The 26,354-nt window shown below is 39.7% G+C and overlaps 1 protein-coding gene across 1 annotated transcript; it reads left to right on the top strand.

Annotated features, from left to right (window-relative positions):
• Positions 1–184: 184 nt before the first annotated feature.
• On the top strand, positions 185–24,572 carry RTN4IP1 (reticulon 4 interacting protein 1). Its single transcript, XM_062488707.1, has 9 exons — positions 185–431; positions 1,605–1,756; positions 2,598–2,666; positions 2,903–3,027; positions 8,375–8,423; positions 9,877–10,013; positions 12,067–12,250; positions 14,204–14,296; positions 24,456–24,572. The coding sequence occupies exons 1-9, from the start codon at positions 185–187 to the stop codon at positions 24,570–24,572; spliced, it is 1,173 nt and encodes a 390-aa protein (XP_062344691.1).
• The last annotated feature ends 1,782 nt before the right edge of the window (positions 24,573–26,354 follow it).

Raw genomic sequence — 26,354 nt, 5'->3', positions numbered from 1 at the left:
ATCGCGCGGCACCATTGGCAGGGCGGCCAAGAAGGCGGCCGCCCATTGGCTGCGGGGGCCCCGGGGCTGAGCGCTGAGGCGTGCGGGAGCGACCGGGCCCGATTCCAATCCTGATCCTTTTCCCGATTAGGATCCTTATCCCGATCGGGATCCCGCGGCCCGGCCCGGCCCGGCTTCCCCGGCCATGCTGTCGTGGGGAGCGGCGGGCGGGCGGGCGCTGCGCTGGGCGAGCGGGCGGGCACCGTCCCGCGGGCTGCGCGCCTCTCCGCGGGCGCGGACCGCCATGCCCAGCTGGGTCATAGACCGGTACGGCAGCAACGAGGTGCTGCGCTTCACCAGGGACATGATGTTCCCCATCATACACTTCCCGAACGAGGTCATCATTAAGGTTCACGCTGCGAGCCTGAACCCCATCGACCTCAGCATGAGAAGTAAGTGCCGAGCCCGAGCAGCCGCGGCCGGGCTGCCAGGACTGCAGGGGCTGTGCCGGGGATGCGGCCCCGGCGGCCCGAGTGTGTCAGGGCACCGTCCTGCCCGCAGACACCGGTCTCGGCACTGGCCAGGGCTGCCTCAACACACGCGTTTCCCAGAGCTCTGTGGAAAGCCGCCGCCTCTTGGAAACGTAACTTTTTTCAGGTTCTCAGAGAAGAGCCATACAAAAAGGTTTTTCTGAAGTTCTTAGGGGAGAACGATACAAAAAGCCACTGGCAAGAGTATGCGTGCGTGTTGCGAGGGTGAGTTGTCAATTGCGGGATTGTGGTGCTACTCTCTTGACCAAGAAACGCCCGGCCAAGGAGCTGTATTCCCTCATCTCCTTGAGGTGAATGGAACTAGAGGTCCAAGGTGCTGCCAAGTCGGCATGTGCGACCTAAGGCAAACCGTGTTGCTCATTGCCATGCCCATCCTGAATTGGCATCTGGGAACGTGCTGTCATCCCGCTCAGGAAATCTGTCTCTTTCACTGCCCGGCTCTTTGTATTTGACACATTAAATCAGATTTTCTTCCCCAGTTTCTGGGTTTGAAAGACAAGTTTTGGTAGTAGAATACCTTGTATTTCCTGTGTAGAAATGCTTATGTATCAAATCAGATTCAGTAGAACAAGCAGATAATCTGTGTATTGAGTCTCTAATAAATGAATTTAAAAAAAATCTTTGAATATAGTTCGGGGTTTGGTGATGGGACATTTCCTGTCTGAAGATTCCTGTTAAGGCAGTTTCTAGCATAACAGGACCCCTAGGCAGACTTGTCCAAACACTTGAATGGGCATACATGCCCAAATGCAGGCTATTTTTAGGGTGAGCACTGTTATTAGATGGGTAATTCTGAGACTTCACAGCATTTTTTCGTTGCTTACTGAATACAAGTCCAGGTTACTCATCTTAGGAGATGCGCCTTATTATTTTTTACACTTGCTCTTTATTTCTAAAATCTGTAAAAGTATGAAAAAGTATGGAAAAAGTATGAAATTTTGCAGCTTTATTGCATGCTTCGGTTATAACAGAAATGAGGCACGTTATATATAGATAATGCTTTCTAACTGGAATTGCACAATTAACAAATGAGCACTCATTGTGGTACGTTGTGGCTGATTCCATGTTTTGCAGGTGGTTATGGTGCAACTGCGTTAAATATGAAGCGGGATCCTCTGAAACTGAAAACCGACGAGACTGAATTTCCTATAACCCTTGGTCGAGATGTCTCTGGTGTTGTTATGGAATGCGGACTGGGTGTGTCTTATTTCAAACCTGGAGATGAGGTGATACCACCTATCTCTTATTTTACTTTCCCCCCCCCCCCAAAATGTGTAGTTAAAATATACTATGAGATGTTCCGCATTCTTTCTCCTCTTATTATTTTTTTAATGCTTAATTATTTTTTTAATTGCACTTTTAAGAAGGCCCATCTGGAAGTGAATTCCTAGAATACTTTTTTCCCTTCATTTTTTCTCTGAAAAACATGGTCTTTCAGAGACTTGCTTCTGCAAGTTAATTTCCCTTCTGTATTTTAGTTTTTGGTCCATTTCAGCAGTAGCAATTTGTTTGCTTGTAAGTGTGCACTCAAAGTGCCCCTTTGTTTTTAAATGAAGGTAAAATTCTAACAAGAATGGATTTGTTTTTATTTGTCCTGAGTTACTTGGAGTAGGAACTTTGGCTTAACCCAAGAAGCATTTCTGGGGTGCCCACACAAATATGACACTGTTTGCTTTCATCTTCACCAGGTGTTTTCACATTTCACCAGTTTTAGCATAGCAAATTCTGATTCTGCACCATCCTCACCCCTCTAATCTGGGCTTTCCTGGTGTGGGAGTAGTCTGGGGAGGGGTTGAAAAATTATATTTTATACACAAAGCAATGGTACAATTTATTTACATTGCCATGCAGTCCTCCATTTAGTCAGTTCTGTGACTTTTTTTTTGTTTAGTGTAAAATAAGCTTATAATAAATAAATAAATTAAATAAGATAAAATAAACTGGTTTCTGATAAACAGTGAATTCTGTGAATTAGGAAAAAGATTTCTTTAACTAAGGAAACTTCTGTGTGCATACAAATGTGTGAAAAGCTACAAAAATTGATAGTTTTTTTCTGTTTGGTTTTAGGTATGGGCAGCCATTCCCCCGTGGAAACAAGGCACTCTGTCAGAGTTCGTGGTAGCTAGTGGAAACGAGGTAAACTTTCAAAACTGTGGCTAACAAAACCTCAAAGTTGTAAAGACTGGCATTTGTCTTCTTCAGTACTGAAGTAACTTTATTTCTTAGTGCTTGGGTTGATTTGTACTCCAGCTAGTTTTGAAGATGGTTGAAAATGTGCAACATTCGTTCTGCAATTAATTCAGTAAAGCTTTTTAAAATGTATCTGTGTCACATAGGAGCTGCTGTGTGACTTAGATATGATTTTATTTCAGGTATCTTTTAAGCCAAAGTGTCTCAGTCACACAGAAGCTGCTGCTTTACCATATGTTGGTCTCACTGCGTGGTCTGCTCTTAACCAAGTGGGAGGACTGAACCAAAGTAATTGTAGTGGGAAAAGGTAAGTAAAGAGTTCTGGTACTAAAACTAAAGTTCTTAATTTTTTATATTGATGAGCTGCTTTTAAGACACATTGAGCAGTGATAAAGACTATTATACCATGATATTCCTAAAGATCAGCTGTCTGAGGATGATGGATTCTGTCTACGCAGCTACTGAGAGAGGCTTCTTTAGAGGAAGGCTCAGATGATGTCCTATATAGAGGTAAGAAATGCCCAGAGAAGTTGTGGATGCCCACACATCCATAAATGGAAATATTTAAGGACAGGTTGGGTGAAGCTTTGGGCAACCTGCTCCAGTGAGGGGTGTCCCTGTCCTCAGGAGATGGAACTGCTTAGAATTAGATGAACTTTGAGGCCCCATCCAGCCCAGTCCGTTCTATGGTTCTGTCATAATCCAGTGTATTATCTAATGTGTGGACTGTATTACTAATGTAATATAGAGAATTTGAAGATGTTATCTTCAGGAATTTATAGGGAGTTTGCCTTTCTGCCTGTTAAGACAGCTAGCCAAATGTAATATCCTCTCAGTTATACTGGCAACTCACAAGAAGCCCTCTCAAGGACAGAGGAGTGGTTCACTCACTTCCTGCATGCATGGACCATTTGGAACAGACTGGTTTTCCAGCTTTTTAGAGAAAAATGAGCAGGTGACTGACTCTGATTTGACCTGCAGGCCAGAACTTTGATGAGGTCAGGAATGCAGACAAGAAAAGGAGAATGTGCAAGACAAGCAGCCAATGAAATAGAAAAATCAATTGTGTTTATCAGTCTGTTAATCTGACAATGGCAGATGAGGAAAAATGCAGTGAAAGATTGGAGCAAATACCATTTTTCTCATGATAATTGAAATTTTCAGTTATTTTGACCTTTGGATGTTTGAATAAAGAGATAGCAAGATCTTCAGAATGGAAATAAGGGCAAAAGTAAAACTATGGGAGTTGAAAAAATAGTAGTTAAAATTACTGTGTTGCATCACAGGTTTAGCTCATAATGTAATTATTGGGCAGCAGGAGTCTGCATGCCTGACCTCTTCTTATCTTGACTGATACTTTGTAATGCAACACATTGCAGAGGACACTAGATCTATTGAAATTCTTCACCCACATCCCTAGAAGGCAATTGAGTGAGTGGTCATTCACATGTCACAGTGAACTTCATCATGGAAATACCGAGTAACTGTTTTTTCTAAAGATAAACAGTGTTTTGAGAAAACAAAATTGCAAAATTTAAAGGAGTTTCAAAGAGACATAATTTAAATTAACATCCAACTAGAAATAAAATTCCAGATAAGATCACCTTTTTATTTTTCAGTATTTAGACTTATTTATTATCTTAACTTTCACATGTAAGTATAATTAACCTAAAGATACACTGATCGGCTAGCCTTATTTAAATTGTCTTTCCAATCTTCAGGTGAGTGTTTAGATTGTTAACAGTAAAATTCAAACTGCATTTGTAATGTGTCTTTACATTTAATATTTACTTTCATGTTCCAAATAATTTTTAATTACTCTGTCAGCAAAAAACTAATTTTAACATACTTTAAAAACATCGTATTTCCCCTCTATAAATTTTAACTGTAAATCCAGCAGTGAATGACTTGTGTGATGGTACCTTTTTTTCCCTTGAAATATTACTTGTAGGAAAGTGCTTCAAATGCATTGAAGGAGCTGTGCAAAATTATATTCCATGAACTCTTAGGGCAGTAATTTCAAAGTGCAAGAATTTATATACCATTTCCTATTTTCTTTAGATCGTATATTTGGTAAGAAGTTACCTACATATGTGATTTTATGTCAGTCTTTTTGTCTCCTGTACTTGTATGTAAACAGCTATGTAGAAGGGTGTATGTGCACACAAAAATATCTTATTTTGGCAGAGCAGGTGTATTCTTTGATGAAAGCTTTTTCACTGGTGCTTTAGGGCAATGTTAAGACATCTTAAAAGCAGCGAGATTTTTCTATTGGTGGGTTTTATTCTCTTTGCCTCTTTTAAGGTGTTAGGGTGGGCTAAGCTGAATTACTTGCTCTTAGTCCAGTGTCTGGCTGTACATTGATCTGACAGATTATTTGCGCCATCTGCACATACTTTCACAGGTTATGATTTTACAAGTTGTCTGAGGTGTGCTCTTATTGCTTGAACCCTCCTGCAATTCCAGTCGTTTTTCCATAGTTTTTATTCTATACCACTCTAATTAATGTCAGTATTCTTGTCGAAGCTTAAATGTTCTTGCTATCCTAAATGTTCAAAATTACTCTGTTGTGTTGGAGGTCTCTGTGGATACCTGGAGCCTCTCATATGTGCCACTGACTTGTTTCAGTAGAAGGGGCATGTGCTTGTTCAACACTAGCTGTTAAATATCTTGCTTTCTGTATTCACAGAATGCATGACAAAAACAAACCTGACAGTTTGAGAAATTATTCAAAGTGCTGCATTGCTATCAAGTAAAAGTTTTTATGTAAATACAGGGGCAATATCTTAGACTGTCATGTATGCTGGGCAGAGATGCTGGATTCTGTTAATGTAACTTACCAAACGTACACTCCTGGTTTTATATGGTTACAGTGAAAATTGGAATGTTATAATACCCCAAGAAATTTTTTTTTCAATGTCTGTGTGTTATTTCATTGTTTTATCTTTTGAGAAGTACAAATTGAGTGTAGGTTGTAAAACTTCTTGATAGTGTAAACACTGCTTGATCCAGGAATAAATTTCTTGGGGACGTTTTGTTGGCATAATCAAATGAAATATAATTTTATGTCTAAATAAAGTTGATTTATTTAGTCAATAAAAGCATTAATTTTATAACCATATAAAATTGATGCATTTATTAAATTTTTATCTTGCATGTAACTCAGTCACTGAAAATTTTTTATTGTTCATAAGGTGGAGAAAATTCTAGTCCTTGATCTGTACCCCCAGTCCCCACCCTCTGCGTGTTCTGATGGGGGGCACAAACAGCTGAAACAGGTCCTGCCTCTCTGATGCTTGTTTCTGACTACACCATAGTTCCAAGCATGGCTCAAGGAGATGGGCTTAACTTTCAGATCTCATTGGTGTTCTTATCTGGAGAGATCTGCTCCCTGTGATCGTTTGAACTGCTGGAGCCCTGTGGGGAGCTTGGTGAATGTTGTGCCTCTGTCAGAAGGGAGGAAAGCTTGGGGTACAAATGTTCTTTACATTCTTTTGAAAGAATTGGTTCTCTTGGATCTCTGTCCAGGTCAGAGGATTCATTAGTTTGTTGTGTAGTGCACATACTTGGATATTAGTTTACTCCTGAGCTCACCCTTGCAGTGAAAACAGGTAGTTTCTATGATGTGTTTTCTCCTGGCTATGTTTTCCTGAGGCAGTGCAAACAAAACTGTTCCTGCTTTGGCACTTGCCACCTTCTGTTATTCAGTACTGTCCTAACAGGTCCTGTGCCTTCAAATACTCCCCCTCTTACTTGTGTGTCTTGCTGTTGTCAGTGTTGTTAAAATGCTGATCAGTTGAGCTGCTGCACATAGATCTCCTGTGCAGATGTCGTTTATTTCAGAAATGAAGAGCTTTCTTGAAGTTACAGTGCATGGAGAGAGTTTTAGTAATTGGAAGCTGTGGTAGAAAATAGCCCATGTAACATAGGAACAAACCAAATCTGGAAAGTATTTCTACCTGAAGGAATCCTGAGAGCTTTTATTGAAGGGGGAAATTAAAAAAAAGTCCTAGCCAAGCTTCTTCCCAAACTGAAAATGTTACCTAAATCCTTTGAGGAAATTGTACATTTTAAAGTAACAGCTTTCCCCCAGTTATATAGTAGAGGTGTCCTTTAACTAAGGAGTGAAACCGTTAAGGTGGTTTGAAAAGGTTTTTTGAAAGGATCTCATTTCGACAGTCCTTTTTAAGGATAAAGATGGGTTTAACCCAGTATCTTGAGTGTAGTATCCCAGAGCCTTTTCAAGTCTACTAAAGTTGAAATATGAATGTTGCTCCAGGCATCTGTCATTAGAAGCCTGGTTCTGAGGATAAGTACATTTTGGCAGATTTAAAAGCTGCAGGCTTTGTGGTATTGTGGTTTCATATTTTTAATCTGAATTTTGCAGCTTGGATCAGTGAAACGGGAGGGAACAGTAACCGATCACTTACAAAAGGAGCATTTTAAAATGGATAGTGTGACCAAAGCCAAGTCTCTTAAGCTGCTTCAAAGAACTTCTGTAAACTGAGACTCCAGATTGTATAGTACAGTTTTGTATTGTAAAAAGCAATTTTCTTCAACATCTTTTACTGTGAGATTTAAAACAGGAATTTCACCAGCTTCTGAAGATTCTGAGATTTTCCTGGCACACAGAAGCTCTGAGAAACATGATGTTCCCTAATCGTATGCCAGGGCTTCATCTTGGATCTTCTTTTTGTCCTAGAATTAGCAAATGGATCCAAAGTCAAAGCACTGTTTGCAACGTGAGCTGCAATGTTTTTTTACTAATTCACTTTCTGATATTTAGTTATTAAATGAAATATTTGGATGACATTTTTGAACAGTGATTAAGTAGTAGTAAGGTCATCACACAAGTAAACTTGTATGAATTTTTTTGAAATCTAGGGTTATCGGTTAAAATGAACTCTCAATTACTAATAATTTGGCTATATACTCTTTCATTTTCTTGCTTGTGTGCCAGTTTCCACAAGCTGGCACTTACAGGGTCTTGTTGAGATATACTGGAAGGAACTAGAAAAAATTGTACTGCTTTTTTTCTGAAGAAAAAGACACTTTAATAGAAATTAAACTTGTTAATGGTGAGGGTACTTCACTGTATTTTTCTCTTTTAGATAAACATTATGCAACATGGGTAAATTATGTTGCATATGTTCTGCAGTTCAGTGTCCTTAAATAATGTGATACTGCTTTTTCTCTTGGATAAGACCGATTTGTGTAAAATGTTGGTGATTTTTTTTGTTGTTTTTTTAGGAGATATGACAGTGAAATCTGGGAGACAGAAAAGACTCTTAACTGATTTTTTCCCAAACTAAACAATTATGTTTGGGAAAGTGAGGACAGGTACAGGGTTTTTGAGTGATATAAATGCTACTACCTGACAGCTCCATTGCCGGCATTTAGTGGAAAGCACATATGAAGAAGTCTCTTTGGCTGTGCTGAGATAATGCTTTTGGTACAGGACACATGATCAGCAACATTAAGTCACATTTTTGGCTATGTGAACAGTTAAGCACTCTTGAATAACATTGAATGACAGAACCAGTCTTTTGGTAAAAATAATTAAGCATCAGAGATGTATAAGAAACATTAGAATACATAGTTACTCCAGAGTGTATTTGAAGAACTATTAAATATATTTTAATTTTTTCTTACAGAATATTAATATTAGGAGCTTCAGGAGGAGTTGGTACATTTGCTGTACAGGTAATATTATCCAGCATGCCCAGGATGAATCTTTAAGTGTTTCAGTATGAAAAAGGAGTAACAGAAGGGAATTGAGAGAAGGAATAGAGAAATAGCAAGCTACTGGTCAGTCTGCCTGATTGAGATGATTGATATTTCCAAAAGTAAAGTATTTTCAGATTTATTACTTTCTGTTTATTATACTTTATTATTTTCAAGTAGGAAACAGGGAGAAGAAGAACCCCTTTCAAAGAAGGGAGTTGTGTGTAAAATCACATTTCACAATTTGGGTGCAGGAAGTCTCTGATTGGTAACTTGAAATATGTAGCCTGTTCTCATGATCTTTCATACAGCTCTGCATTCTAAATGTGAACAGAACTTGGTGTATGAGTAGGAAAACTGATGGCGAATCACAACTGCTGTGGTTGGTCAAATGATGTGAGAGGCCATCGGGCTCTTGTGCCCAGTGGCTGTAAAGTACAGAGGCTTGGATTTACTTTTCCTCACCGTCTTTTCCCTGCTGCCCTTTTGCCTGTCTGTTCCAGTAGCTTTAAACTTTGGAAAATCAACATGCTCTTTTGTTGCTTCAATAGTTGTAGAACATCTTCCATGTTCTCAGTTAATTTGGGAGTTTTGATTCTAATTACTGTCATCTCATGCTGAAAGATCTTTCTCTCAAGATTATAAAAACTTACAGAAGTTGGGTGATTGCATCACTGCTTTCCATGTTAATAGGCCATAAGCACAATGGTTTTAAAGAGGTTTACAGCAGAATTTTTCATGGTACACTATTTGCCTGATCCATGATAAAGCAGGTGACTTTCAATATGAAAGGCTGACCATCCACTGACTAGTTACAATTTGTAACTGATCAGTCCTGGATAAACTACATTAATTAATCTGGAATAAAGGTAAAAAGCATTACTGTGAATGAAAAATTAGATACAAAAAGAGATAAATAACTAGCAAAAATAATTTACTTTGCTACTGTCTCTGTGGTAAATCAGAAATTACTTCCTCCTTTTTCTTGTTACTGGTACTTAACCTATTTGCAGGAACATGAATACTTAAGGGCATATTTAATAATATTTAATGATACGTCTGGTGACAGTTTGGTAGATTGGCAACTTGGACAGTACTTCTTGGTGTATGTTTAGCTGGCAGATTCAGATGGCAAACTGAGAGCCTTATTTGTCATAAGACCTGGTATCTTTCAGTGGCATTAAAAAAACCCCCAAACTCCTTCCTTCACACTAACTCCTCCTTCCCCACAACCACGCTAAGTATTGATAAATTCTAGCCTTTATTTTGTCTATGGGGTTTGTAACAAATCTTGTATTGGAACAGTCTTCCCACTCCCTATCAAAGCTGCTCATTTGTTATATAAATATAGTAAGACTGCCTTTTAAGTTGTTCTTAATATTTTGCTAAATTTTAATCTTTGGACTTCTTTTTTTTTTATACTTGTTTTTAGCTAATGAAGGCCTGGGATGCTCACGTGACAGCAGTTTGCTCTCATGATGCCAGCACACTGGTGAAAAAGCTCGGAGCAGATGATGTGGTTGATTATAAATCTGGAAATCTGGAAGAGAATCTTAAAACATTACCCTTGTGAGTGTTTGTGTTGCTTAATACTGAGATTAAGGAGTTGGTGGTCAGACCTTCTGCCTTTTGATTGCTTGACTCTATCAGAACTCTCTAAATTTTCCCCCCTCCACCTCGTTTCTAAAGCATTATTTTGCAAAGCAGATTCACCGTTTTGAATGCAGTTTGCAAGTATGTCCAGCACAGATTTCATTCTAAGACTAAACCAGGTAATTGGGAAACAAGCTCACTTCCATGTGCTTCTCTTCAATGACTGTGATATGAGCAGTTTTGTAGCTTCCATACAAGTATCTTGGAGAATATACAATGTTTGAATAAATTGAAGTAGGTCTCTGAAATCCTGAGCAAAGCTGGCAAATATAAAATTGATCTTGTAGAGGAAAGAACTATATCATGAAGAAGCAGTGACTTGCACTGTGCAACTCAACTGGGAGTAAATTTCTTTTCTGTTACATTGGATACAGCTGCCTCTGAAAACCAAGCACATTTATCTTGTCACAGCAGCTATGTTTAAACTAGCCTGGGATTTTTCTCCAGAACAGAAGTATTTTTTGCTTTTGTAATTTTTCCATCTATTTAAACGTAGTCTACTGTGACTTGTATTTGAATACGGTACTTACACTGTTCTTAGCTGGATTGAGCTAACTTTCTGGTAGAGGAAATAGAAGCTGCTGGATCTGTGGGAGAATCTTACTGGCAACTGTGCTAAGAAGCCGTGTGCCCTTTAACTGTAGTGTGATTGTCAGCAGGCCTGAGGGCAGTTCTGAGGGCAGTGACACTGTCTGTATGGCAGGACAGACTTTGCAGTCAGTGCTAAATTTGCCTTTGTGCAGTTCAACACTTTAAATGCTAAACAACCATTCTAGCAAGTAACCCTTTCTAAGAGATACCAACAACAGAGTCCTGAGGTGCAGTTTAATGATGCAACTAGGCTGATCAGTCAGCTGTACTGACTCTTCAGAACCCATAGTCAGCTACTTTTTGCAGGAGCATTAGTTTTCATGATCTTCTCTTGCTGGCAGCTAACTGTTACATTAACTGAACTTTAAAGATGAAATCACACCCTTGGAAGACAGGGAGGAAAACTGTCATTCCAGAGAGATAAGGACTTTTCTATTTAATTTGCATGAAGTATTTGCCCTCCTATTTGTAGGTTATTTAGATTAGAGACATGTATATACGTATCTATTACAATCTGGAGATTGCTGGAAATTTACAGATGAAAACAAGAATGAGTTTAACAGAACAGGTGCATAGCTCCCTGTTGCCCTGTTCAGCCTTTACAGGCTCTTGTGCTGTGATAATGAGAAGGAATACTGAAACTGTGTTTTTTTGCCAGAGGCTGCATATACCCATTCCATGGGGGGAAGGTTTTAGATCCTTTGCATTGTTAGGTTCAATGTTAAATAGGTAGATGTGAAGAAAAGAGCTGTCAGGAGAGGTAAAATGGCCCCTAAATAAATAAGAAGGTTAAAAAAGAAATACACAAAAACCTGGAGAAGTGAAGCTGAGAATTGGGTCACAGAAGGATGTGAGGAAATAAGTGTTATTATAATAATTTATGTCATTTTAGCCACTGGAACTGACTTTCATGTGAGCACAGCACGTACAAGAGCTGTTCCTAGTTGAGGACATGAGTCCAGACTAGCTTTTACATGTACATACCATATTGTTCAGTGCTAGACCTCAAGACTGTTCTAGTAGTCTTTGTGGGAGCGCTGAAGAGATAGAGCTCTAGAAGGCTTTAAGCAAGTACAGAATGTAGTTGTGCACCTAAGCTTGTTTCTCAGAGTTTAAGTGTACTTTTAAAACAGCCTGTGTCTGCTGCACAGTGAATGGGCAATAACCTGTAAATTTAAATCCCATTGTACATTAAGATGGGACTTTGTTGAAGTCTTGAGACTTTCTTGCTGCTGTCTTGCAGGCTGATTATTTTATTGCATAGCAGTGACATGAAAAGAAGTGAAGTACAGCCGATTTCTGCTATTCATTAGCTTAATTACAGTGAAGTTATTTTTCCCATATCGAGATTTTGAACCTCTTCTTTATATGTCTGCAGGTTTGATTTTATCCTAGATAATGTTGGTGGATCCACTGAGAAATGGGCGCTAGATCTCTTGAAGAAGTGGTCAGGAGCAACATATGTTACCTTAGTGACACCTTTCCTAATCAATATGGACAAACTTGGAGTGGCTGATGGAATGCTTCAAACAGGAGTCACTGTTGGTTCCAAAACTCTAAAGGTATTTGACAAAATCCTATGCACTTTCATATTCTGTAGTGCTTTAGTGACTACTTCTGTGGCTTGGATGTCAGTCACAGAGCTCATGGAGAGACAGCTGTTTCATTGTCCTCATATGTCATTAAGTATACTATTCTTTCTTTCTTTCCTTTCTTTCCTTTCTTTCCTTTCTTTCCTTTCTTTCCTTTCTTTCCTTTCTTTCCTTTCTTTCCTTTCTTTCCTTTCTTTCCTTTCTTTCCTTTCTTTCCTTTCTTTCCTTTCTTTCCTTTCTTTCCTTTCTTTCCTTTCTTTCCTTTCTTTCCTTTCTTTCCTTTCTTTCCTTTCTTTCCTTTCTTTCCTTTCTTTCCTTTCTTTCCTTTCTTTCCTTTCTTTCCTTTCTTTCCTTTCTTTCCTTTCTTTCCTTTCTTTCCTTTCTTTCCTTTCTTTCCTTTCTTTCCTTTCTTTCCTTTCTTTCCTTTCTTTCCTTTCTTTCCTTTCTTTCCTTTCTTTCCTTTCTTTCCTTTCTTTCCTTTCTTTCCTTTCTTTCCTTTCCTTTCTTTCCTTTCTTTCCTTTCTTTCCTTTCTTTCCTTTCTTTCCTTTCTTTCCTTTCTTTCCTTTCTTTCCTTTCTTTCCTTTCTTTCCTTTCTTTCCTTTCTTTCCTTTCTTTCCTTCTTTCTTTCTTTCTTTCTTTCTTTCTTTCTTTCTTTCTTTCTTTCTTTCTTTCCTTTCTTTCCTTTCTTTCCTTTCTTTCTTTCTTTCTTTCTTTCTTTCTTTCTTTCTTTCTTTCTCTTTCTTTCTTTCTCTGAAAAGAAATGTGTTGGGTTGGTGCTGCTGGGTGTATGTAGTAGTTTGGGGAGCTTTGAAGTTTGATTTCTTATTGTGCTTTCCATTGTGGCCTTTTTCATATGGCCTCCCTGGTGAGTTCTGCTGACAGCCAGGGTTTCATAGTAAACACAGCAAATCCCTGCCTCACTGAAGTGAGGGCAGTTTTGTTACTTGCTTTAGGGCTGGTCAGGCTTTCTCTCAAAAACATTGTTCCATGACTGATTCTCTTTATCCTGTTCCAACACCAGAGAGTAATAAGCATGGTCAAGGGTGGCTTTCATCTCTTTCATGTTCCTGTGTCTGGATGGTGATACTGATTTTTCTAGTTTTCATAAGTGGATCTTAAAACATTCTGCCAATGGCCAGTAGGGCTTTTTAGAACTTTTCTCTTTCTTCCCTATGTTTGTATATTTGCTCTCCAAATGAATGCTTTTCAAGCAGTTGCTATAGTTTTCCTGTGAAGGCTTGACTGAATGGGATTTTAAGTCCTGCAGCAGTACTTTTGCAAGAAAACCCAAAGACAAAATTAAAAGATGGGGAAGAAATAATGTAATATTATTTCTCAGTGTGCATGTTTCCATGATGAAGAGGATTCTATGCCATATATAAAAATCTCTCTTTGGCAGATGATGGCTTTTATTCCTGTAATGACTTAGTCGGTGGAGATGCTCTTGACTTGTGTGTGTGAGATCTTCCCAAAATGTGAGCTGCCATCTGTCTTTGGACAGTGATGACTTTGGCAGATATTATGGTGAAAAATGAAGTCACTGGTGCTGAAGTGGAAGGTTCTAAATGTCGCATTGCTGGGTTTATTTCATCCCTTTTGTGAGTGTACATGAACACATAACACCGTTTCTCCCTTAGGTAAAAAATAATGCTGTTTCTAGCTGCAGAGACAAGGTAATTGTTTTTCTCTACTAGCTGACTTGTGCATTTGGACACAAAATTCACCCTGATCCTATTGTTGTAACACAACATCCTGGTCTGTACATTTAATCCACATGCTTAGGTGCAAATTTTTTCAGATACTAGCAAGTAATTTCCGTATAGTTTCTTTAAGTTACTTCTTCAGAGATTCTGTCATTAATTTTTGTTCCCATTTCAGTTTGCTCTCATGATATTTTAATAGATTTGTGATCTTTCTTGCAGCATCTCCTTAAAGGAGTCCATTATCGGTGGGCATTTTTCATGCCAAGTGGCCCAAGTTTGGATGAAATAGCAGAACTGGTTGATTCTGGAAAGGTATGTCAGTAATGGTTACTTGGGTATTTGTGCTGAAAGAGATGCTGCTTGGACTCAAAAATTGTGTAGTTTAGTATTGGGAAATAAAATGTTATGAGAGTCATGGTAAGGAAAACTAGTTAAAATCAACTTGTTCCAGTTTCTGCCACTGCAGGAATTTAAGAGTTCATAATGCTTTAGATTGTTCTTTCTTCTTCCTCCTGAGTGTATGTTTTTAAAAACCCAAATCTTACGAAGTTACAAGGAGTAATATGTTTTTCAAAACCCAAATATTACAAAGTTACAAGGAGTAATGTCCAGTGATTGATTATTTTTGCCAGTGGGAATCATTTATTGTGAACTCTGTATTAAAATTATTTGTTAAGAGGTCTCACTTGGTTCATTTGGGCAGAATAAACATGGCTGTGTGTCTGCATATGCAGAATTGCTTGACCTGGATGGTTGGGTATCCTGCCCATAGTGTGTGCAGAACTAGAATATTCTGGTTATTGCATGTAATAAATCATGTCCATTGGCAGAGTGGTGACAAGAATCCTGTATTTCATTATTTCAGTGCTGCAGAGTATGAGGTTTATGCTAATTCAGCACAGGGACTTGGAATGTTGTGAGCATTTATAAGCGTCTAGGGAATCTTCGTGGACTTGGGGAGAAAGGCCAAGATAGATTACAGTCTGCTTTTGTGATCTCTTCAGGTTTATGAGCTTGGTACAAAATATATTGTGGGAGTGAACAGTTGATTTCCTGTTTTGGATTGTGTGGTGATGTAGGTCCCAGCAGTGTCCTCTTTGGGATTTTTGGCAACATGAAGTTATCCAAGAATAGAGAATATGGACAACTGCTGTTAATCTTTCTCTGTGGTCGATAAGCAGAAAAGTAAGCAGACTCTGTCAGTACTGCTGGTAATTAATAAATTTGTTCATATTAGTAAAATTTAGAGCTCAAAGTCTGAGTGTTGATCCCCCTTTTTTGGTATGCAGTATGTTCCAGAGTTTGGAAAAGAATGAATAAATTGCTGTTGTACTGAAGACCTGATTGCTTCTTTTTTGTCATGTTAGTGCTGCTGATAAAAATAAAAAGTTCTCTGCGTTGCATTATGTCCAGTGCTGTAGGCGTAATCCTGTGGTCAGAAAAGATGTAGAAGGTCCTCCTCCTGTGATTTCATTAGGTCACACTGCTAAATTGTAAGTGTCTAAGAAAAAGAAATGCCCTTGTCTTTGTTCTTACCATTTGTCCTGTTCTCAGCCAGTTGCAATTTGTTTTGTGTTCTGCTCCTATCTTGTATGCAAAACAAATGCAGAATATACCCGTGAAAGCCTCTTGGGAAACAGCTGTTTATGCAATAGAGATAGGGCTTAATCAGTGTTCTTTGCTTAATAACCTGGACAGGTGAATTGCAATGCCACTTAAAATGTACGTCATACGTACATGAGTGTCCTGATGTACTTCTGGTTGTAAGATGATCATGAGGACAAATAGGTGCAAAACCAGGTCCTAACGTCAGACTGTTTGTCCGCAGAGTCATTATTCTAGCAGCATTTTACTCTGTTTTGTGCAATGCTGTAAACATTGAGCTGTCATCAGGATTTTATAAGATCCAGTTGTGTTCCATTTAGACAGATATTAATAAGACTATGACCTTTCTTGTGTTCCTTCTTGAACGCAAGAGTTCTCTTAAAAGGACAGGCCATCCATTCAGAAGAGTAGGTTTCTGGGAAAAAAGGCAGAAGAGAATCACTGGAGGAATTGTACCACGATTTCCTATAAGTAAGTGAAAAGAAATGTTTATGTTTGGATAGGAAAGAATAAAGAAGAAATAAAAAAAAGTACAAAGCAATGAAGTGTATCTAGAAGCTTGGGGAAGCCAGCAAATTTGTCTCCTGTAGTTGAACTTGTTACCTTTGAGTGAATACTTTTGAGAAATGCAGGTTTGGTTTGGTTTTTTTTTTTTTAATTTTAGTCTTTTCTGTTAGACATGTTAATTTTGAGATTGTATGAAGTGAGTAAGAGAGCAATTAGAAAGCTTCTGAAAATGAGAGGCTTTTTCAGGAATAAATTATATGGGGGGATTAAATGTAGGAAATTAAAGAGAGATGATGTTTTAAAGAGATGCTACAGTAAGTGAAGCATTGAAGAGCACACCTCTGAAACATTTACAGATAATTTTGATTTGACAGTATTTCTCCTTACTGCAAAACCAGAGATTTTTAGTTCTGATGAGTTCATCATCTTCCTTTGTGAAAGGAAAAGGATTCTCCATCTTTCAGTGGATGAAGTATGAGCAATTTTGTTTAAAATTACTTGGTTTTCACCTGGATGATATTTGCAGCAAGGAATAGAGATTTGTAAAATATCAGCTCTGAGGAGGAGTTCTTTTAACAGCCTTTTTTAAATGGGAAAGTGAAGGAGAGGATTTGATGAGTTAGTAATACAAGGAAAGAGAATAATTTTCCTTGTATAATTTACCTGGGGGAAAAAAAAAAAAAAACATTTTCAGTTTACAAGCTGTTTTCTTTGCCTTGCAGTTGGACATCTTGCAGAGACTATTGTAAGACTGAGGGGGTGGGAAGCTGCTGCAACAGCTGTGGACATGGAGAAAACCCAGTATTTCCTTGACAAATTTTAGAAAGACTGGCTATTTTCTAAAATGCTGGAGAATCCCTATTGTGATTTGAATTTCAGCAGTTAATTATGACCCAGTATGGACTGGCTTAAAGTGGGCTCCACCAAATGAGTTGATGAAGCCCATGTCAGAAGGTGCTGTATCTCTTCCCATGGTAGAATGTTCCTGGTGAATTACAATTCTTATCTAAAGACAACTGAAATCAACAGAGCTTTTGATCCAGGACATAGTTTTGCTGGCATACTGTTTGGTGAAGCATCATCACTGAAAGGCTCGTTAGGAATTAAATCGGTGTGTTTGTGGTTGGTGTTGTGGATTTATTTAACATTGACAATTTTGGTTTTTGATGCTTGCCCAGCAATTTTCTCCTAATGACATGTCATATGACATGTCCTTGCTGAAAATAGGCCAAGTGCATATAAGTACTTAAGTTGGTAGAAGCTTCTAACTCATAACTGAGCAGTTACTTTGCCTTTTTTTAAGCCTGGTGGAGGAAAGCAGGCTCAGAAGACTCCTCAGTGTCATAAGCAGGAGCACTGTGTTGTGTGTTCCTGCAGGACCGTAATAGGGTGTGGGTTAACATGTAGCCCAACAGAAATGTGACATTTTCATTTTAATTCAGTGCTATTTAAATGCAGTACAAGTGTGCATGCAGTCTTTCTGGTGACTTAATACTCTTTCCTTCAGGGCATTGTTGCATCAAATGAGCTGATGGGTGAAAGTTGTTTTAGCAGAAGGAAGGCTAAAGGGCAAATAGAGTCTCCAGTCAAAAAATGAATGGATCATTCTCTTTAATACTTGCTTTTTAGATAGATGTTCCAGCACAGGCACCCATAGGAAGAACACTTCATGCCTATATTAATGTAATTTGTGAGTAATGTTGATTTTGCTGAAGGCACTAGATGCTTTGGACTTAGCACCTGCTGTTAGGGTTTGGAGAGCAGGATGCTGGTTGTTCTTTGGCCCTGCTGCTGTCTTTTGCAATGCTGAACAAATCACATAACCTTTTGCTACCTTAATTTCTTGATCTACTAGTGAAGGCTAATGCCCTTTATTCACCCTTTGCTCTGAGATACCTTGTTAAAATGAGGAATTGAATTGCTTTCTGTTCCTGGTCTTTCCTATTCCAGAAGTAAATAACACAAATGGATATGGTCATCTACTTTGGCATGCCATGGGTTCTGAGAGTTGTTTGGATGGACATGATTTAAGATGGCTTGCACCTACTGCTAATGTAGACCATCAAGGCTTCTTGATATACCCTGTACCCTAACCCACGTCTATTGATTTGCTTCCAATTCATCTTGTTACAGTTCTGCAGACACTTTTTCCCTGGCCCTTATTGCACTACTGTTGCATTTCTCTCAGCTGTATGAATCTCAAACACTGAATACAACTGTGTCCTTGAATGTTTTCCAAACATGGCATCTATGGATGTGGCCTTCTCTACAGTAATTCCAGACTTTATGAATGTGATAAGGTATCCTAAGACACCTGAGAACTCGCCTTTGTGTGGTGCCTGTTTTAGTGTCTCTTAAAAAGGCGCTAGGGCGCCTAAGTATAGGGGTTTCTACAGTTAAATGTCTCAATTAACTAGAAATCAGTCCTTCTTCCCACTCTCTTCCATCACTCACACTTGTTCTGATGACCATCTTTTAATTTTGCTTCGTGTTGCAGTGCATTTGCTTGCCAGATTGATTGGCTGGAGCACAGAGATGCTGACCAAGGAGGGGTTACAAAAAGCTCTGTTATACCCTTTTTCTTCCAAAAAGAACCTCTACCTGCATTTTGTCATGGTCACAAAAAAAAAAAAGCCACTGTGATTTTTATTAAAACATACCTGCTGCTGTGTCTCCAGGACATGGTAGTTTGCTTATGCTCTTTATGAAAGTGCTAAGTGTCTGTGAAAGGACACTAATGGAAATTTTGCATACTGTGGGGAAATAGGGTTTCAATATATAAATTTTCTTACACCACAATGAGGTCTGGAAAAAATATTTATCATCATCTACCAGTCATTTAATCAGATGTGTTCCCTTAACCTGATGTAATAGTAAATTGTGTGGAAAGTCAGTCCTGGTGTTCTCAGCCTAGCCTCCTGGTGTAAGAGGGAATTGTGCCTAGTGCAGGGGTAAAGTAGCAGACAAGGCAGCCCTTGTCTGCTGTGAGTTTAGTTTGCTGAGACTGGGAAGATGTGGATTATGCAGGACTAATTTTCTAATCGCTACATATGATGTGCTATCATATGTAAATATGAAATTATATTTTACTGTACCAAAGTTGTTTCTGTCTTAAGTATATGGTGACATTGACTGAGATTGTGGTAATTACCAGCATAAATATCAAGGCAACTACCAAGAATGTGCCTTACCAGGGACTCCAGAGGAGATTAATTGTGCTTTCCTTTAGTTAACACTTTTTCAGCATGGTCCAGTACGTAACTAAACCCAGGATCTTCCTTATTTCTATTGATTTAAGCTTGGACTAGGCTGGCACATATTGCAGTTCTGGGCTTGTCCCAGTTTCTTACTGCTCTTCATTGTGTTCTGTAGAAGCTGTTCTGCCAATGCTAATTAACAAACAAGAGATTTTGTAGCCTTTTCTACACTCTGAACTGCACCCTGATAGCCTGCTTAACTGGAATTTGTCTGCTAGCATTTTTAATAATTGTAATTGATATTCATGAGTTCCTGTGGGTTGCTGCTAGAGATTTGATATGAAAGAATGTACTTTGGCTTAATAACCAAACAAATAAGACCTGATAATACAGTTGTTGGTAAAATGGCTGTGGGATTAGACCCTGGGACACTTGCCTTCCACTCCCATGTCTTAACCTCTGCAGCACCATTTTTGTTATGGTTGTATTGTTGGGTCAGTTTTACTTCTGTTAGGTATTTGGGACAGAAATATCATGTACCTGATGTCCTTTAATGTGCTCATAGATGAAAGTGCACATTGTCTGAAATAGAAGTTAATAAAAAACACATGGATGAGAGTTTTTTACAAAACATTCAAAGATGGGGCTCTGAGCAATCTGGTCTAGTAGAAGGTGTCCCTGCCAATGGCAGGGGAATTATTGGGCTGAATGGCCTTTAAAGGTCCTTTCCAACCCAAACCATCCTGTGATTCTATGCTGATACTGTGCAGTCTCAAAGCTATCTGTGCAAGATGTGACCAGAGCCAGCTGTTGCAGAAGGTAAGACCTTCAGTCTTTGTTTCCTGTCAGAGGTGACCCTAGAACTTGCTGTTGGCAAGCAACATGAGGCTCAGCATACATTGTTGCATGCCATTTTAAGGGGAAGAAACAATGAAGAAAGGAGTGAGATTAAGATCCAAGGAGAATGGAACATGAGCACAGCAGAGAAGATGCTTAGCTAAAGTAAGAGTGTCCCAAAACAGCCTCTTTTTTCCCCGTGGGACGACAATAAAGTAACAGATGGATTAGCAGTAGTTTAGTTCCAGGACAAGGACTGTTCTTTTTTAATGATTTCTCTTCAGGATTCTTGTTGACATCGATGAGAGACTCTCTAAAGGCCCAAGGAGACTCTCAAGCTCAGCATTTCTGCTCCCAGACCGCATTTAGGTCCAGTGGTAATTTGTGGAGGAAGACAGCCTTTATCTCTTAATTCAACTAGTCAAAACAGCAGGCAGGTCTTTTCCATTACAGCAAGCCCTCAGGAGGTTTCTGATATCTGGTGGAGCACATCCCAGCTTTTGTTCTGTGCACGTGCAAGTTTCTTTCCTGGAGAGTGGTGTATGGGAGCCTGAGCAGCCTCACCATGGTATAGGAAGAGGATGTGCTGTGGGAGCAGCAGCTGGGAGGGAAGCACTCTCCCAGGGAAGCACTCTTCCCAAGCAATGTTGCCCGGCAGCTCTGACACGGCCATCCTTTGCATCCTGGAAAAGAGCCAGTGCACTGTCACTGTCCTTTGAGTGAGGGCACTTTTGTCCTCCTGTGTTCTGAGCTAGGCTTGCGCTCAGTTCGCCGCTCTCCTGAGAATTTCAAGGCTCTCGCTCTCCCTCCAGTGGCAGGAAAAAGCTGCACATTTATTGGAGCGACTTCTTGCTACCAAGAGGGTCAAAGCCGTCTCCATTCCTTCCATGTTTTCTCACTTGTCCCCTGCTGATAAACTAGAACCGTGTCTTTGCTACTGCAGAAAGTGGGACCTCCAAGTGGGCCTGAATTTGCCATGAGCAAGAGTGTGTTCCTGCTGACAGTCAACTCCTGCCACTGCTGTTCTCTGCCTACGGCATTCAGAGCTGGAGTGCCTGGGACACCACCTCTGTGCTGTGTATAGGATAGCCGTAATCAGCATCAGCAACTACTTTTCTTATTTTTTCCAAACACATGAGTTCATTTCAAGAGACCTGAGATTCATTTCTATAGTATGTCCTGCATGGGAAAGAATGAAGAGGACGAAAATACCTTTCAGGCCCAATCTGTTTTCAGATAAACATTTCAATGTGGGTATGTGTAATCCTTTCTCTCCCAGACTTTAGTTTAATCCCTTTTCCCTGAATAAATAGGTGTCCTCTGGCAAGGAATTGATGCGTGGCTGTAGATAGGCAGTGTTTTTATTATCCGGTTAATCTCCATTTATTATCACACATTGAACAAACAGCAGACGCTCCCCTACTTGTTTGTCTGTTCACAGGAAGAAATTTTATCTTAGTCAGTGGATTATGGTAAAGGCTGAGTGAATCACTGTGCTGCAACACGGTCAGCCCTTTCAGGGTTATTCAAACAATGGGACTGTCCAGCCAGCCAGACAAAATGTTTAATGCTCTAGATTGCCAGGATCATCAATTTGGTATTCATGTCTCTCTATAGCACTGCCTAAAGCCAGCATTTAAATGAAGCTAGAGGTTACATCAATGTAGCAGATGGGCTTTGAGCATGTGGTGGCTGCAATACACATGGTGTTTTGAACTGTGAGGCTGAATTCAGGGCTCCTCTGAATCACTGTATCACCACTTTTCAAATGCAATGCTTTGAACTCTACCTAGCAGGCTCACTCTGTCAGGGTTATAAGCTGCAACCTACAGTACAGGACTGCAGGTTAGCAGAACAGTTAACTGTCTTGTTAATATTTTCTCAGTTGCTGCATGTGTCTGAAATTAACTTCTGCCTTTCCCCAGAATCCCTTGCACTTCACCTCCCATGTGCTGCTGCTCTGCTTTCTTCCCTGAATATTTTTCCTCTCCTCCGGGCCTGTTGCCTTGTCAGGGTCATCTGTGTCCAGGCACCAGCAGGCCGGGATTCTAGATCTCTTTTTTTCCCTCTTAATTGAAGCACAGCTTTGTACACAACTGCCACTAACAATAAGTACTGTACAAGGGCTTGGTTCAACAAGGTTCCTGAACTGTGTTTTCCCAAGCATCTGCTATGAAAGCAAGGGTTGGTCCTCCTCAAAACAGTCAGTACTGATCAGCAGCACGTTCCACCTGCTGATGGTCACAGCAGCTGCAGCTGCACTCAGATGCTGAGTTTACCCCCAACCATTGTCTAATTCAGTGTTTTTGCTGCCTTGAGTCCACATCCCTGACTTTGCTGATGTCTGAGACAACATTTCAATTCTGTGCTGAATGCTAACCACACATGACTTTTTCTTGAACATGATCTTTTATACCCACCATTTCTTCCACAGTTGGGGTATTTTTGTGGCTCCTCTGCTGTGTGTTGCTACTCACTTTGCTAGGGGGTTGGTTTACAGACATTTTCCAGGCAGAACAAGGGACGTAAATTACTAAGCCTTGTACCTTGCTGCATGGCAACTTTGAGGCAGGTGGTGACTATATTTATTTGCACAGTTGCTCTCAAAGTGATTTGTCTGCAAATTCTGATGCACTCTTTGGAGGAGGTTCATTCATTCCTGATTTTCTGCCAGGTAAAGTTTTACACTATGGCTAAGATTGCCTTGACAAAATAAAAAGGAGAGTCTAGTGATACTAGGTGATACTGTGGTGCAAGTTGGAGTACTGATGTCTTGGATTACTGTTATCATACAAGCAAAGCCAGTGGACATTATGGTAAGGCACAGTGTATAAATGAAGAGGAAATCAGGAGATCTAAGAAAAGGACCTCCCTGAGCACGGACAACTATCAGAGAGTATTTGTTACATTGTTGGGGAGGGTGCTGGGTGGTCAGCACTGCTGCCAGGAAGGTGTGTGTGTGAGAAAACCTTTTCTTAGTAGTGCTACACACTCACCTTCTAAGCAGCATGTCTGAAAGCAAAACCCTTTGTCTCATGGTAAAAGCAAAGGAGCTTTTTGAAAGACGGCACCATTCCAAAGCTGGCACATTGTTTGTGTCCTTATTGCTGCTGTATTCCTTTTCTGTCTAGTACAATGCATGTCCTGCCAGCACAGAGAAATTACCAGTTCTGCCTTATTCAACAAGAGAGAGTGCATGCTCACAGCTGTAAGGAAAATGCAGAAGATATTTTTTCCCTGACACAAGTGAAAAGAATCTTCTTCTAGCACTGTAAATAGTGTATTTGGATCTTTGGTACTTCAAATCTTCATCACTGCAAGTGCTAGCTGCAGACTCGCCTACTGGTCATGTTTTCCTCGGATAAGGTGATTAGGTCAGTGCATCAGTGCAAGGACATACACTGGGCTGGTGTTATGGGCTCCAGGGTAAAGGATAGGCCGATTTTTGGTAGGAGGTGTGGGAGGTACTTCTGTAGATAAATCTTATTTTGGCATTTGAAATGCTGACTCAGAATTTGACAGTAGAAAGCAACATCTTCCCTTGGACCAGCAGTGACAAATATTTTTCAGAAGAGCTGAAATTGCTTCTGCTGGTACTCTGACATCTAAAGAAAATGCTTTTGGGGGTTTTCAGGCTCCTTAGTTAATAAAGGGGGGAGTGAATAAGTAGTTTCATTGTTGTTAGAAATGAGTCTAAAACAATCCAGGAGGCCACTCTACAAAATTAGATGCAAGCTGGGCTTAATAATGATTTATGCCTCCTGGAATACACAGTGACTGAGTTTTCAAGTGTAGTTAAATGATTCAGCAACAAACAGTGGAGGACTTTTTTATTGTACTTCATTTGTGGTCTTTTAAGGGTACTGAGCCATGTACTGATACAGACAGGCATGAGATTTATAGATAGCTTTAGAATATCTGACATTGTGAGAATTTTTCAAGAAAATCAGTTGAGAAATATGAGGGGGGAAAAAAAAGGTTCTGTTAGTATATCATTGTGGAGACAACAAAAAGCTAAACCACAGTGTCAGTTTTTGAAAGGATGTAGAAGTTAGAGCCTTACATGGTGATGTTAGTGGTAGAGGCCCAAGTTAAGGGCTCTAAACTGTGCTAGTAGAGGTGTTTCAAAACTTGGGCTAAGAGGAGCAGGAAGTCTTCTTCTGGAAGCAGAGGTATCCCTGAAAAATCTTAAAAAGCTAGTGACTCCATGGCAAGTTCTGCCCTAAATACCTTCAAGAAACCTACCCCCTTACTTCAGTTTTGAAGTGTGAGAGTGATACTTGACTTTATTACTAATATAGTGACTTTTTTTTTAAATTCCGTAGATTCAACCAGTTATTGATGAAGTCTTCTCATTTTCTGAAGTTCCAAAGGCCTTTCTGAAATTGGAAGGAGGACATGCACGTGGAAAAACAGTAATCAATGTAATTAGTAGACAATAAAGTATCTCTAATCATTATTGTGCCTGCAGTCAGTCCTTGAACATGAATTGGTATGTAGTGTTTCTTTTTTAAAGGCTCATACAGGATGCATAACTTACAAACTTTTTTCAGAAAAGCCTGATTCCTTCATACACTGCTTCTTAATAAACAGACTTGACATACTAATGTCCCTGAGGCATTTCTAGCTGAGAACCACGTTAAAAATTTAGTTGTGACTTTTGCAGAACACCCCTCACTCTTAGGATAAGAGGAACAGCCTACAGCATTTTCCTTTTGTGTATCTTGGTGCTTTTGTTTTTCAGATCTAAGTCCTGAAATGGTGAGGCATACTCTTACCTACTTATCTATATGCAACCTGTGCTGTTTTTCCTTGCCTTTCCTAGTTCTACTCATTTTCACTAATGTAGATTATTACCCAAGCTATTCATTCTCAGAACTAAATAGTCACATCACTGTCTCAAGACTGATACTTTGATCTTGTTACAGCAACTCTCTCATGACACGACTAATCTAAACAGAAGCATGGAACAGAATCAATCTGTAACTGATAATTATTCTAATTGCCCAACTCCTGGCCCAGATTCAGCTGCAGTGTTTATGCAGGTAGGGTAGACCCAGTTTTGTGTCCCTGTTCCTGCTGTGTCTCATCAGTGCTGGTGAAGGGCTGGAGGGGGTATTTGTGTCTGGCAGGCTGTTTTTCAACTTGCCATTTTGCCAGGGATGGACTATGGAGTAACTTTCCCTGCAATGGTGCAGGTGGATTGAAGAAACTGGCAGTCTCTTAAATGAGAGCTGTACATTTACTTCAGTGCAGCTGTGGTGGTGCACAAACCATGTCATGCAATGCTTCCACCAGGGGACAGAAGTGGCAGCTGTCTGAATGGTGGCTCCGTGCACAAATGCACTGAACATGTACTTGTATGGAAGAATGACCCATTCATCAGAGCCTGCAGCTATTCTACACCATGTATTCACTCCTCAGGGGCTGGCTGTTGCAGAGAATTATGGACAGAGATGGGCACAAGATGAAAGCAAAACTAACCACAAAATATCACCTGTCTACCTTTAAAAATAATTCCAATAAAAAGTTACCTAACTTAAATTTATTTGTAAAGTGCTATATTAGATATAGCAAGAGCACATCAATATGACAAAGTACCACTGTTTGGAACCAGTAACAACATATTTTCTATTAAGGACTAAAAGCAGCACATTTCAGAGCAACAAAACTTCAGTGCATCTTTACAAAAAGAAGAAAATTAGTAAGGCACTTCCTCTAGGGTGTTAATAGTAAAAGTACCAGTATCCTTTGAGGCAATACAATAGTAATGAAAAAGTTAATTTTAAACAGACTTACTATGCAAGACAAAGGCCTGGATGCTCCTTGGAGCAGCTTATAATAACACTGGTCTAAGCCAGAACAAAACACAGCAGCACAGTACCAGAGTTTGTATTTTACCTTTTTGCCAACCTTATTAAGGAAAACTAAGGTTCAAAGCAGGGCAACAGAAGGATGTCCTGCAGTCATCAGAACACCCTACTTATCAACAAGCTCCTCACCGAACCAGTAACACTTACTTGGAATGGGCACAGCCCTCGTGGCTGGGCATGTATCCAGCTTTGGCTGTGCCCCTTCCTAGAGGAGTCTGGACTGGGAGCCAGGAGCCCACCACAAACATTGCTCTCCAACATCTCCAGAAATACTGGAGAGGTGGGCATTCTCCATGGTAAGCCCAGCAGGCAGTGGCTGGAAAACTCAGTAATCACAGCACTTACAGGCTG

Source organism: Cinclus cinclus, chromosome 3, assembly GCF_963662255.1.
Source record: "Cinclus cinclus chromosome 3, bCinCin1.1, whole genome shotgun sequence".
NCBI classification, from domain to species: domain Eukaryota; kingdom Metazoa; phylum Chordata; class Aves; order Passeriformes; family Cinclidae; genus Cinclus; species Cinclus cinclus.
The sequence above is the reverse complement of the archived record's forward strand: the minus strand, read 5'-3'. Positions and strand labels throughout refer to the sequence as shown.

Bases quoted from the DNA above. Each gene is read 5' to 3' on its own strand.
- RTN4IP1 (XM_062488707.1), top strand. From the start codon at position 185: ATGCTGTCGTGGGGAGCGGCGGGCGGGCGGGCGCTGCGCTGGGCGAGC. The intron at 3,028-8,374 runs GTAAGTAAAGAG...TTTTTCTTACAG, and splicing joins AGTAATTGTAGTGGGAAAAG to AATATTAATATTAGGAGCTT. The intron at 10,014-12,066 runs GTGAGTGTTTGT...ATATGTCTGCAG, and splicing joins AATCTTAAAACATTACCCTT to GTTTGATTTTATCCTAGATA.